This window comes from Salvelinus fontinalis, chromosome 17 (assembly GCF_029448725.1).
Source record: "Salvelinus fontinalis isolate EN_2023a chromosome 17, ASM2944872v1, whole genome shotgun sequence".
Lineage (NCBI taxonomy): Eukaryota > Metazoa > Chordata > Actinopteri > Salmoniformes > Salmonidae > Salvelinus > Salvelinus fontinalis.
This window is the reverse complement of record NC_074681.1, coordinates 16,620,860-16,635,820: the sequence shown is the minus strand read 5'-3', so window position 1 is coordinate 16,635,820 and position 14,961 is coordinate 16,620,860. Positions and strand designations below refer to the sequence as shown.

Here is a 14,961-nt window from a genome sequence, read left to right as displayed (position 1 = left end):
GGCCGGCTGGCCTAGCTGCACACACACACATTTACACAACACATGCTGCAACCTTTTGTAATTTAAATAGTTTGTTTCATATTGGCTGGCTTCCAACAATAGCTGAATTTGTAAAGCTAGCGAGCACCAATTCCGTTTCTGTGTGTTTGCTATAATCTTTGCTACCTGGTTAAATAAAGGTGAAATAAAATAAAATAAAAAAAGTTCACTAGCGACAATTTATCTTTTGCAACGAGACCATTATATGTATTTAAGACAATGGTAGAAGAGAGTGTAGTTCTGTTCTGTTCAGTTTGGACTTCAGTTTATTGCTAACCTAATCACAGGGACGTCGAAGCACTACAGCTGCATGCTGATCTTGGAATAAACTGACGATAGCAAAGATTCCATCTTTGACGACGCCACATAAATGGAATAGGTACTAGCTAGCTTGATAGTTAATGTTTGCTTTAGTTTGCGCGCTAGCTCTGCAAATTCAACTAGTGTGTGAACCCTGCCAACATAAAAATAAATAAATAACATTGCTATGGACCTGCTATGGATTGACTGGATTAACCTCACGTCAGTTACGTACATGTCCCTTTCGGACAGTAGATACGAACCCTTTATTACCTTGCCAGCTAAAGAACTGGCAGTGGATCAAACCATTGTGAGGCAAAGGGCGGGGGGGGTCGCAATCTTTTGAAATTTAAATGCGCTATTAAGTGTCTATAATCAGCACAAGTGCTTTCATTGCGTATTATTAATATTATTGAAATTACATAGTTATGTTTACAGTGTTATATTGGGGGGGACAAATCATATTTTTCCCAAGATGGGGGGGTCGTGTCCTCCCCGTCCCCCCTGGGATTTCCGCCTATGGGTCCAACGCCCTGGGAGAGCTACGTCTTGACCCACTTGGAGGAATAGGGTCCCGGTGAGGGATAAATTACCCAGTACCTCTGCAAACACAGGGGAAGACCCCTATGGGAAAAACAAGCAGACAAAAAACAGCAACCAGGTAATGGATTTGATTAATTTGTTTTATGCCAACTGCAATATTACTTAGCTGGTTTAATATCCAAGCAGTAAAAACAGCACCATATGGAGTAACTCCGTTAAGGAACTACAAAGTTAATGTCTCAACTCAGTGGAAAGCCCACCACAATACTTTAACACTCTGCAGGGGAAAGAACAAAAAAGAAACCATGGCCGGTGAGCAGCATGTTAAAGCAATTCACAGACATAGAACAAGCCAGTCGGCAAGTTGTGTAAAGTAAATTACAGTTCGTGGCTGCAAGAGCCACCATACTAATGGATGCACACGGCGTTGTAGTGTAACGCTAACGAAAAACAATTACAACAAACCAGGGGCGGAAGACACAGATCAACAGCGTGCAGCGAGTGGAGCACTCAAGAGGGGCTGGCCATGTGGCCAGCTGCTCTAGGCTGCAAACAGCCAGTGAGTATACTTCCACGCAAGATATTACACTTACCAAGCAATGCAGGTGTAGAAGCACGGTGGCAAGGAAAAACTCCCTAGAGAGGGCCAAAACCTAGGAGGAAACCTAGAGAGGAACCAGGCTATGAGGGGTGGCCAGTCCTCTTCTGGCTGTGCCGGGTGGAGATTATAACAGAACATGGCCAAGATGTTCAAATGTTCATAAATGACCAGCATGGTCAAATAATAATAATCACAGTAGTTATCGAGGGTGCAGCAAGTCAGCACCTCAGGAGTAAATGTCAGTTGGCTTTTCATAGCCGATCATTAAGAGTATCTCTACCGCTCCTGCTGTCTCTAGAGAGTTGAAAACAGCAGGTCTGGGACAGGTAGCACGTCCGGTGAACAGGTCCGGGTTCCATAGCCGCAGGCAGAACAGTTGAAACTGGAGCAGCAGCATGGCCAGGTGGACTGATCGGACAGCTCAGAGCTTCTGCTCTTGTCCGTAAAAACAAATGGTTTGGTGGAAGAGGCAGGCCAGGAACAAGGAAGGAGGATGTGGTCAAGCAAGGCATCCCCGGAGTCTAAATGCACTAAGGTTTAATCAGAACAGGCATAGATTAGTTACTCTATTTTCCTTTCCCGACATGAGTTTATTGTGTTTAAAACCAACTTTATTAAAATAACAGCTAACAGCTGTGCGGGGGGAGGGGGGGAGCTAAGGAATGCATCCACATATATACACACACTTTTATATACACACACATTTTTTGTACTTTTGTATTTTGTAAAAAAATATATATATATATTATGCTTATGAAAAATAAACGATGTGTAATTAAAGTCAGTCTTGCATGATTATGTTTATTTTTTATGTCAGTTTCAACATTATGGACATCGGTGTGTCTGTGGTCCATTTGGCCTGTCCCACAGCTTCCTTCAATGATGGATTATGAGTGGCTCTGTTGATGAACTTCTGTGTCGTGGCTATGGCTTCTATATATAGGGGCGGACCCCAGCCATGACACAGGTGTACAAGGGAGTAAGTCTGTAAATCCTCACCTCGGATGTATCCCTCCGCCACGCAGTGATACCAATATATTGGAGTGATCCAATATAGTGAAACATAACAGCATTGTATTCGTGCTAGTAATCTTTCAATCGAGTAGGCTACAGATGTTTTTTGTTTGAAAACACTGCTCTAGCTCTGAAGGTCGATATCAGCTGATGCGGTGGATTGAGAAGCAGCCCATCCCAAAAAACACATCTCTACCTTAATTAAACAGACAGATTTTGATGGGATTGTTTTATGTTAGATTTAAGGAATAAGGCAAAATGAAGTGTGGTATATGGCCAATATACCACAGCTAAGGGCTGTTCTTATGCGCAACGCCGAGTGCCTGGACACAGTCCTTAGCCATGGTATATTGGACATATCACAAACCCCCGAGGCGCCTTATCGCTATTATAACCTGGTTACCAACGTAATTAGAGCAGTACATTTTTTTTGTCATACCCAGCTATCAGCCAGTCAGCATTCAGGGCTCAAACCACACAGTTTATAATTCCTATTAACCCATGATTTTTTATGGTAAAATCATGGGCACGTTAGTCATAATGCAAAAGCAACAGTCTACAGACGAAAGTCGAGGGAGCTGCATCTGTGACAGCTGAAAGTCAGACACTTAATTTCAGAACTGAGTACTCAGTACTTTGTTGAAGCACCTTTGGCAGCGATTACGGCCTCAAGTCTTCTTGGGTAGTAAGCTACAAGCTTGGCACACCTGTATTTGGAGATTCTCCCATTCTTCTCTGCAGATCCTCTCAAGCTCTGTCAGGTTGGATGGGGAACTTCGCTTCACAGCCATTTTCAGGTCTCTCCAGGGATGTTTGATCGTGTTCAAGTCCGGGCCACTCAAGGACATTCAGAAACTTGCCCTGAAGCCACTCCTGCATGGTCTTGGCTGTGTGCTTAGGGTCATTGTCTTGTTGGATGGTAAACCTTCGCCCCAGTCTGAGATCCTGAGCGTTCTAGAGCAGGTTTTCATCAAGGATCTCTCGTTACTTTGTGCTGTTTAATTTTCCCTTGATCCTGACTAGTCTCCCAGTGCCTGTAAACTAGTAAAAAAAATTACAAATAGTTTATACAAAACGTATTGCAATTGGTGGTCATACCCCAAATGCGACCATTTAAAGCCTTGATAGTTGCATCCTTCCTCAGGGAATGGTCGATAGTTGACAACATGTTGGCAGGTATTTTGATCTGCTGCTCTAGAGTTCCAGCAGACTCACCTGGGAAAAGAGAGATGGACACATTAGTTTTTTATAAAAGTCTAGGAGACTTTTAGTGGGGGAGAGCACATGAGTTTGAGTGAGTACAGTAAATCCAATCCAACCAGTGGCCCTGGATAATATGCTATATGTCATCACACAGACAGACAGCCATAGTGAAGGAGGTTTACATAGTGCATAAAGGATATTACCACCAGCAGAGGTTACATGTCTGTGCTCTGGAGAGATCGCAGGTAGTTGGTCTGAAGGCTCTGGAGTTCCTTGGAATATTATATCTATAGAGCGATAGATAGAGGTACCGAATGCTATTGAAAGAGAGATCAAAGAGATTCTTCAAAGTAGCCACCGTTTTCCTTGATGACAGCTTTGCACACTCTTGACATTCTCTCAACCAGCTTCATGAGGTAGTCACCTGAAATGCATTTCAATTAACAGGTGTGCCTTGTTCAAAGTACATTTGTATAATTTTTTTCTGATAAAATAATGTATATGTTGAAAGATAATGATAAAATAATTCCACTCTGAAACCTTATAACTATGAAATTGATTATAATCATAAAATTATAATCTGATGTGTGTAGTTTTAGTCAGAATTAGGTTAAACAATGTATCTGTATAGTGGAATAACACAGACTGTCTGAGCAAGGCGTAGTTTAGGATTTGAACTTGGATGTGGGTGCCTAGGAAAATACGGAAGAACAATTAAAACTGTGTTTGGACCGGCCTGTTTAGGGCTCTAAGGAACTTATGATAGCATAGGGAGTACTTCTCAAGGTTTCTCTAATCTCGGGGGAATGGAACTGCCGGCTGTCACGCCCTGACCGTAGAGAACCGTTTTATTTCTCTATTTAGTTAGGTCAGGGTGTGATGTGGGGTGGGCATTCTATGTTTTGTATTTCTTTGTTTTTGTCCGAGTGTGGTCTCCAATCAGAGGCAGCTGTCTATCGTTGTCTCTGATTGGGAATCATACTTAGGTAGCCTTTTTTCCCACCTATGTTGTGGGATCTCGTTCTTGTATTGTTGCTGTTGAGCCCTACAAGGCTGTATGTTTCGTTGGTTTTCTCTTTCTTGTTTTTGCTGGTTATTCATTAAAGAATATGATTAACCTACCCTACGCTGCATCTTGGTCCACTTCTTCAGACGAGCGTTACACCGGCTTGGTAGTGATGAACAGTGGATACAACTCACCTACTGTCCGTGTGTATGTATGTGCGTAGGATATCTACTGTTTGTGTGGAAGTATGTGCGCAGCTATAAAATGGATGTCTTTGTATAATGGACTTTAGAACGTTCTCTTAAAGAACTGTACTAGCCTTTTGCATTATCTGAATCTTTGACTAATTATTATTAAACCCATGGTCTTACAAACCCAGTGGATTGGTCAAAGCTATTGATTGATTGATAGTTATTATCATTGGGATTGAAAATTCTCGTGACACTTTCCTAAATGCGTTTGAGCCAATCGGTTGTTATGTGACAAAGTGGGGGTGGTATACAGAAGATGGTCTTATTTGGTAAAAGACCAAGTCCATATTATGGCAAGAACAGCTCAAATAAGCAAAGAGAAACGACAGTCCATCAATGCTTTAAGGCATGAAGGTCGGTCAGTCAGGGCGGCAGGTACAGTAGCCTGGTTAGAGCGTTGGGCCAATAACCGAAAGGTTGCTAGATCAAATTCCCGAGCTGACAAGGTAAAAATATGTCGTTCTGCCCCTGTTCCTAGGCTATCATTGTAAATAAGAATTTGTTCTTAACTGACTTGCCTAGAAAAACAAAATAAAAAAATCTTAAATGTCAAGAACTTTGAAAGTTTCTTCAAGTGCAGTCGCAAAAACCATCAAGCGCTTTGATGAAACTGGCTCTCATAAGGACCACCACAGGTAAGGAAGACCAAGAGTTACCTCTGCTGCAGAGAAAAAGTTAGAGTTACCAGCCTCAGAAATTGCAGACAAAATAAATGCTTCACAGAGTTCAACTACCAGACACATCTCAAAAACAACTGTTCAGAGGAGACTGCATGAATCAGGCCTTCATGGTTGAATTGCTGCAAAGAAACCACTACTAAAGTACACCGACAAGAAGCAGAGACTTGCTTGGTCCAAGAAACACGAGCAATGGACATTAGACCGGTGGAAATCTGTTCTTTGGTCTGATGAGTCCATATTTGAGATTTTTGGTTCTAACCGCCTTGTCTTTGTGAGATGTAGAGAAGGGAAATGGATGATCTCCGCATGTGTGGTTCCCACCGTGAAGCATGGAGGTGTGATGGTGCTATGCTGGTGACACTGTCTGTGATTTATTTAGAATTCAAGGCACACTTAACCAGCAAATCAAATCAAAGTTTATTTGTCACGTGCACCGAATACAACAGGTGTAGACCTTACAGTGAAATGCTTACTTCAAATGCTTGTCATCAAGGCAAAGGGTGGCTACTTTGAAGAATGTCAAATATAAAATATATTTTGATGTGTTTAACACCTTTTTGGTTACTACATGATTCCATGTGTTATTTAATAATTTTGATGTCTTCACTATTATTCTACAATGTAGAAAATAGTAAAAATAAAGAAAAACCCTTGAATGAGTAGGTGTTCTAAAACTTTTGACCGGTAGTGTATATATATTTTTTAAACAATATTTTTTTCCACAAAAGTAGTGCACTGGGCCTTTAATAGTCCTGTATTAGTGGAGCAATATCGCCTTATGAAGCATGGGCAAAAACTCTACTTCCCCAGCTATGCCTGTCTGGCTCCTGGCCTATTTAGAGTGTGTATATGCTGTTTAATATGACATGTAGCCTATTTGAAATGATGAGCTCTTCTTACATTCACCTTTTCATGTTTATTAAAATAATTTTCATTCAAATCATATAAAGTTAAATAAAGGCAACACATTTTTTTTATATGGTTTTGTTTCAATACTTCAAAACCAAATGGTAGGTCCAGGTAGTCACAAAAATAGATTGGTGTTGGTTAAATTGTGATTTTAATGAATGGAGCTTATTTGGAGTGGCAGTTTTTATCCCTGTTATGCAGAGAGGTTTTTAGCTGGAGTGGTTGGATAGAACCTGAAGTGTTCTGCTCCATTAGCGGTTCAACTCCGCCACATACTTTGACTGGGTGGGATTTCTATAGGTTTGAAGACTCAATCGCGCTGCCCATGCTGTCAATGACGCTATTATGGCTATAAAGATGAGTCCTCTATCTATCTCTATGTTCTGTTTTCACTGCCATTTTGATGAGGTTTTGCAATATCGGAACCCAGAACAAGTTTTACTGCAACGCTTCCTGTGTTTTTAACTGTTCTTTATGAAACCAGGAAAATGGTTTTGGAATCATCGAAATGGGTTATGTTCATAGTTTGTTGGCTTTTCAAAAGTAAGAATACCTTTCGTTTGTAACGTTAATACTAGCTACATGCTTTCACTTACCTATATCTTATTACCGTTTAATTTGGCTCAGTAAACTACAGCTAACTAATAGCCCAATTATTTAGCCAACGACGTTGCTGACAGTGAGGTCCTATGGATTATAATGCTTTATAATTTTACACTAGACAACCCGAATTATGTAGCAAGTTATTTGAAATCCCGTATGTGATGCACTTAGCTAGATAGATAGCCATGTTAACCAGCTGGCTAGCTAGCAAACTTGTGAACGTAATACTGTTGCTGCTAGGCACCACAACTTGAGTCAGCCACGCCGTGACCACTCGTGAGCTCAAGGCAAGCAGTGGGTGGGCGGCTGTACAGACATTATATACAAAACAAAAATAAATGCAACATGCAATCATTTCAACGATTTTACTGAGTTAGTTCATATATGGAAATCAGTCAATTGAAATAAAGTAATTTGGCACTAATCTATGAATTTCACATGACTGGGCAAGGGACAAGCCTAGGTTTTCCCCACAAAGGGGTTTTATTACATACAGAAATACTCCTCAGTTGCATCAGCTGTCCGGGTGACTGGTCTCAGACGATCCCGCAGGTGAAGAAGCTGGATGTGGAAATCCTGGGCTGGCGTGGTTACACGTGGTCTGCGATTGTGAGGCCAATTGGATATACTGCCAAATTCTCTAAAATTACATTGGAGGCCGCATATGGTCGAGAAATGAACATTTAATTCTCTGGCAACAGCTCTGGGGGACATTCCTGCAGTCAGCATTCCAATTGCATGGTCCCTCAACTTGAGACTTCTGTGAGGTTGTGTGACAACTGCACATTTTAGGGTGGCATTTTATTGTCCCCAGCACAAGGTACACCTGTGTAATGATAATGATGTTTAATCAGCTTTTTGATATGCCACACCTGTCAGGTGAATGGATTATCTTGGCAAAGGAGAAATGCTCATTAACAGGAATGTAAGCAAATTTGTTGACATTCTATTTATATATCTATTACTGTACAAAATTAATATATTATTTTGTGCTTATTGGCAATTACTGCATTATTTGATAGGAACTATGAACATAAGCATTTTGCTGCACCCACCATAACACCTGCTAAACTGTGTACCGACCAATACAATTTGATTTGGTTTGGTGTCTTGGGAATACATCATTACAGAAACTGGTCACTTCAATTCAATTGTTTCTCTTCTTTTGTCTTTCAGATGTGAGTTGTAACTCTGTTGCGCAGAAGATTTATGTTGAACTGAATAACACTGTACCATGCGTCCGACTGCTCAATGCTACACATCAGATTGGCTGCCAGTGTGAGTGACATGACACACACACACTCTGCTTGGTACAATACTGTGCTCTGTCTCCTTGCTATATTTATGTAATGCTGGATATTTGCATACTAAGACAAGCATTTTTTTCTATCCTGTGTCTCAGCCTCGATATCAGGTGATACAGGGGTGATCCATGTCTTGGAGTCTGAGGCAGATCTGGAATGGCCTTTGAGCAAAGGACCCAATCCTCCTTATATGGTCTTGTTGGAGTCATCCCTCTTCACCAAGTAGGTTACACACACAGCCAAAAACAGTCAACTCCATCTCCATTGACCTCCAGAACAAAGTTGGAACACACTCACTGTGACTTGTTCAGCACAGCCACACAATGATATGATCTATATCCTAGTAGCCCCCTTATACTCAAACATTGTCATCATTTTACAGGTCCATCATGATGAAGATGAAGAATGCCTCCAGCAGAGTGGCAGGGGTTGTGGTGGTCCCAAAAACTAGCCTACCAGAGTTCTCGCCACATACGACATGTCCCAATGAGAACACAGGTAGGAGGATCAGGCGTCAGGACGCCAGTCTGTCAAAATGACCAAATGATCTTTGCTAACCAGCATGCTTTTTGAATGTCATTTGTTTACTTTTATCCTCAGGTGTTTACACGGAAACCTATGATCATAATTTAGCACACTGTAACACGACTGTATGGAATCCTCGGGGGAACGGTCTATCCTATGAGGAATTTGACTTCCCTGTCTTCTCCTTGAAAGAAGACAATGAAACAGAGATCATCAAACAGGTGAGGAGTCACTTCAAGCAGTCACAACCCAGTCTGGTAAAATCATGTCACTTAATGACCATGAAATGTCTTTATCCAAAAAACAGAGGAGATGTCTTATTCTACAGTATTTTTGTGTATTAAAACAATGTGCTCCTCATTCTGATAAATGTATCCACTCTCTACCTGCAGTGCTACTTTGATCATAATCGTGTGGTGAACGGCAGTGGCCTGCAGTATCCTCTGTGTGCCATGCAACTCTTCTCTCATATGTATGCTGTCACTGACACTGCAACCTGCATGAGACGCAGCAGCATCGACTTCAGCAGCTTCCCAGGTATACAAAGATGCATTATTGTATATGCGTGAGTAGTCAATACACACACTGTCATGTATATCTTACAGACATCTCTCTTGCTCTCTCTCACAGTGAAGGTGTGTGAACCTCTTGGTGGTTATAATGTGTTGGCTTTCATCCGGCCTTATAACAGCACCGCCTTTGGTCACAAGGAGAACGAGAGTGTTGTTATAGCAGCAGCCAGGGTGGGTGATGCATTGAGGCCTTGCCTCCCACTGACACATCTTGTCACATGTTCACAGATGTCTAAGCCTTTTGGAATCTACAAAATAGTATATACAATATGAGCCACATTCCAGTGTGTGTTATACACATCCTAAAAAGTACTTTGGTATTTGCTCTGTACCATTTCCTTCTATACAATCCTTACATGGTTTTTCCTTGTTTGGCGTTTATGGAAAATTGACTGGACACTGGATTCTTTCTCCAATTTTGTAGCTGGACAGCAGGGCATTTTTCTTGGAGGATTCTGCAGGAGCGGAGGGGAGTGTCTCAGGGTTTGTCACTCTGCTGGCTGCTGCCCAGGCACTACGTGAAGCCACTCAGGAAGCCCCTCCCACACGGAATATCCTCTTTGCTTTCTTTAACGGGGTGAGTTCCTTCGGTCTCCCTTAGCAAGTCAATCTGTGGTATGTCAATTATGGAGTTCCATGTGGTCACTTTATCATATAGCAGTAGTGTTCAGTGTTGTACTGTAAGAGGATGTTTTATAGCTTATTCCTCTCTTTCAGGAAGTATTTGACTACATTGGCAGCTCTCGAATGGTTTATGACATGAAGAATAACAAGTTTGTGATAGACCTGGACAATGTTCACTCAATACTGGAGATTGGACAGGTTAAGACATGTATATGTTCTCATTGAATACTCAAGTACACAACAGGCATCAATGTGTAAAATACATGGATATACAATCAACCAACAAATAACAATGAATCTGTTATGTCATTTGTTAGGTAGCAGTGCGCAGTGGCACCAACCTATTTCTTCACTCAGACCCTGTGTCCAGGAGGAACAACACCGTCCATGACGAGGTAAGGGGGAGTGAAATGCTTCTATTTGTGGCGCGCTTACCTGGTCCATCCTCATCCACCCCTTTTTCTATATTCTCTTCATTATGCTCTCTCTCAACCCACTTTTCCCAACCGCTTACCTCTGTTTCAGGTTACGAATCTTGTAAAAAACTTACAGTCCTCCACGGCTGGTCTCAACTTCTCATTTGTTGAGACAGGTTTTTCTCAGCCACTCCCGCCCTCCTCCTTTCAGCGTTTCCTCCGAGCTCGGGCAATTCCAGGGATTGTTCTTGCAGACCATCAAACAGCTTTCAACAATAGGTGAGTGTTTGACTATGGTCTGTCGTTGCTGATCATTTTTATTACTGCAATCTTTATCTTGCCTGATATGGATTTCTTTATTAGTGTAGTGTTTTACCCAGTTTATTTTTATTTTTAATTTCACCTTTATTTAACCAGGTAGGACAGTTGAGAACAAGTTCTCATTTACAACTGCGACCTGGCCAAAATAAAGCAAAGCAGTGCGACACAAACAACAACACAGAGTTACATATGGAATAAACAAACGTACAGTCAATAACACAATAGAGAATAAAAGTCTATATACAGTGTATGCAAATGGAGTAAGGAGTTAAGGCAATAAATAGGCCATAGTGGTGAAGTAATTACAATTTAGCAATTAACACTGGAGTGACAGATGTGCAGATGATGTGCAAGTAGAAATACTGGTGTGCAAAAAAGTAAATAAAAACAATATGGGATGAGGTAGGTAGATTGGATGGGCTAATTACAGATGGGTTGTGTACAGCTGCAGCGATCGGTTAGCTGCTCAGATAGCTGATGTTTAAAGTTAGTGAGGGAGATATAAGTCTCCAACTTCAGCGATTTTTGCAATTCGTTTACCCATGCGCAGGTACTATGAGAGTTTTTATGACAACGCTGCCCACCTGAACCTGACTTATCCATCTAACTTGAGTCCAGAGGAACAGCTAGAGTTTGTGACTGATACTGCAAAGGTATTGTTACCATAGTAAACCCACTGATGGATTGATTTGTAATAGTCACAGTTTCCATTACATTGTCCATTGTCTGTTAGAATAATATCTCTCTCTCTTCCCTCCCTCACTGTACTCTTTCAGTCTCTTACCGAGGTGGCTACTGCAGTTGCCCGCGCTCTCTTCAAGCAGGCTGGGGGAAACAACTCCCAAGTCAACAACATCAATGCAGACCCCAAAACAGTAAGACTCGATGATTGATGAGGTGTTGTACAAGTCAAACTGATCAGTCATGGCCTCCCGAGTGGTGCAGTGGTCTAAGGCAGTGCTAGCTGTGCCACTAGAGATTCTGGGTTCGAGTCCAGGCTCTGTCGCAGACGGCCGCGACCGGGAGACCCATGGGGCGGCGCACAGTTAGTCCAGCGTCATCCGGGTTAGGGGAGGGTTTGGCCGGCAGGGATGTCCTTGTCCCATCGCGCACTAGCGACTCCTGTGGCGGACCAGGTGCACGGTGTTTCGGCCGACACGTTGGTGCGACTGGCTTCTGGGTTAAGTGGGTATTGTGTCAAGAAGCAGTGCGGCTTGGTTGGGTTGTGTTTCAGAGGGTGCACGGCTCTCGACCTTTGCCTCTCCCGAGTCCATACGGGAGTTGCAACGATGAGACAAGACTGTAACCACCAATTGGATACCACAAAATTATATTGGGGAGAAAAAGGGCCCAAAAAATGTTTTTTAACTGATCAGTCATACTGTCTGTTATTTTCCATGACACTGTCAATATCTGTTAACATATGTCATTCTCAACATTTACAATCTTTTAAAATGCACTTTTTTTGGACAGTGAGCAGAATTGTTTGACCAACACTGTGCATCTCTCTCTCAGGTGACCCAGATGCTGTATGGGTTTCTGGTTAGATCCAACAACAGCTGGTTTCAGGCAGTGATGGCCCCAGAACTGAAGGACGTTCTCCGTGAGTTTTAGTCTGATACTTTTTCACAAGGACACCCTTTGACACCATAGAGGTATTCTGCTACTACTGACATTGTAAAACCCATGCAGATATGGACTAGTCACAGACACTCACGTCCATAAAGAAGGTACTTGGGTCTTCATTGCGTTGTGTTTTATGTCTCTCAGAGCCCAACCCACCCTGGTACTACGTTGGTGTTGCCAAGTTGTCCCATCAGGCTAACGCACTGACCTATCTGGTCCAATATCTCCTGGCCAATTTAACGGGAACAGCCACCAACCTCACCCAGAGCCAGTGCAAGAAGCCAGATGAGCTGCCAAACGAGAGCACATATGTAAATGTGCCTCTGGATCTGTCTGTGCTGATGGATAGATGTTTAAAAATGTTAAATGTGTTTCTTTGTATTGCTGGAACCACACTGCACTCTGAATCGCTCATTCTCTCCCTCAGATGTACTCTTATTTCTGGGTTCAGGGCGTGGTCCCACCCAACAGCACCCAGAGGGAGTCTTTCTGCGTACGCACAGCAGTACGCCTGGCCAAGGCAGTGTCCCCCGCCTTCGTGCTGGGGGATTACGTTTCCAAAGAATATTCCACATGGACAGAATCGCAGTGGAAGTTCATCAAAGCTCGAATTTTCCTAGTAGCCAGCCGGGACCTGGAGGTAAAACTGCACATAATTTTCCCACCGTGATCCATCTGTTTATTTAATTACAGTTTTGTATACGTTCATGTAGTTCTGTTTGAATCTAGTAAGCCTGTGTAAGTGGTAAAATATTATATTTTTATTGTGTATATTTTTTTTACACATTTGACTATCCATTGTCTGATAAAGATGATGGTAGAAGAGAATCACATTATTTACCTTTTTCTTCCCTCTTAATTTCTCTCATAGATGCTGACCTTAGGCGTGGGAGTGGCTGTGTTGTTCACATCGCTACTGGTGACATACTTTGTCAGTACCAAGGCAGATGTCCTCTTCAACGCCGTCAGGGAACCCAACAACGCCGCATACTGATTGCCTCATACTAACCTGTGACCAGTGACCACTACTCTCACAACCAAACAGGACAGACAGATGTTTTTTTGTTTTTTTTTACACACGATAGGTACGCAGACAAGTAGACAGACAGGTTAGGGTGACCAACAGACAGGTTAGGCAGAACTGGTTGTTTTAACTCATGTACAATAGCTTTCCTGTCATTTCTCAGGAGAATGAAACCTTATGTCTGGCAAATGGACTTTGGATGTGTGATCAGCTGAATGACCACTACTATGCTTAAACATTCGGATATCGAAATAGTATTTTTTTTATTTGGGTTGCAGTCTTTAAAAATCAACTTTATTTTAAATCTAGACATAAATTGCAGGATTTAATAACATCATGCCCACATGTTTTTAATCATGTATTGATGGAATTGTTAATTGACCTGGGTTTTTTTTTGTATGTGAAGGTGATCTTTGATTTTGACCAACTGGGGAATAAATGTGATTATTGCCTTGATAACTAAATGAACATGGCCTTTTTTCCTATCTAGTGTTGCTTCTCTACTATTTCCCGGCATTGTTTTAGTACAGGACATGGTCTAGGACAGAAGGTACTGCAGTAGGCAATTACATACAGTGCATTCAGAAACTATTCACACCCCTTTTTCCACATTTTGTTACATCCTGAATTGAAAATGGATTAAATAGAGATTTTTTTTGTCACTGGCCTACACACAATACTCTTCATTCAAAGACCCAATCATGGACACTCTTACTGACAGTTGTGGCTGCTTCGCGTAACTTATTGTTGTCTCTACCTTCTTACCCTTTGTGCTGTTGTCTGTGCCCAATAATGTTTGTACCATGTTTTGTGTTGCTACCATGCTGTGTTGTTGTCTTGGGTCTTTCTTCATGTAGTGTTGTGGTGTCTCTCTTGTTGTGATGTGTGTTTTGTCCTATATTTTTATTTTTAATCCCACCCCTCGTCCCCGCAGGATGCCTTTTGGTAGGCTGTCATTGTAAATAAGAATTTGTTCTTAACTGACTTGCCTAGTTAAATACAGGTACATTTAAAATAAATACCCCATAATGTCAAAGTGGAATTGTTTATTAAAATTTGTACAAATTAAAAATGAAAATCTGAAATGTCTTGAGTTAATTAGTATTCAACCCATTTGTTAAGGCAAACCTAAATAAGGTCAGGTAATGCGCTTAACAAGTCACATAAATTGCATGGACTACCTAATCTCTGTACCCCACACACAATTATCTGTATGGTCACTCAGTTGAGCAGTGAATTTCAAATACAGATTCAACCACAAAGCCCAGGGAGGTTTTCCAATGGCTCGCAAAGGGCACCTATTGGTAAATGTGTAAGAAAAGAACAGGCATTGAATATCCCTCTGAGCATGGTGAGGTAAGGGAGAGAATAGCTCGTTAATGGGGTGTGTGGGGTCCTTG

The 14,961-nt window shown here is 41.8% G+C and overlaps 1 protein-coding gene across 1 annotated transcript; it reads left to right on the top strand.

The window, feature by feature from the left end:
* Window positions 1-6,905: 6,905 nt before the first annotated feature.
* Window positions 6,906-14,597, top strand: LOC129813833 (nicastrin-like). Its single transcript, XM_055866390.1, has 17 exons — window positions 6,906-7,089; window positions 8,326-8,427; window positions 8,552-8,675; window positions 8,836-8,951; window positions 9,054-9,199; window positions 9,371-9,515; window positions 9,609-9,721; window positions 9,975-10,127; window positions 10,268-10,372; window positions 10,492-10,569; window positions 10,700-10,869; window positions 11,462-11,564; window positions 11,688-11,786; window positions 12,427-12,514; window positions 12,682-12,848; window positions 12,965-13,177; window positions 13,409-14,597. Exons 1-17 carry the CDS (start codon window positions 7,035-7,037, stop codon window positions 13,529-13,531), a joined length of 2,100 nt encoding a protein of 699 aa, XP_055722365.1. The 5' UTR covers window positions 6,906-7,034; the 3' UTR covers window positions 13,532-14,597.
* The last annotated feature ends 364 nt before the right edge of the window (window positions 14,598-14,961 follow it).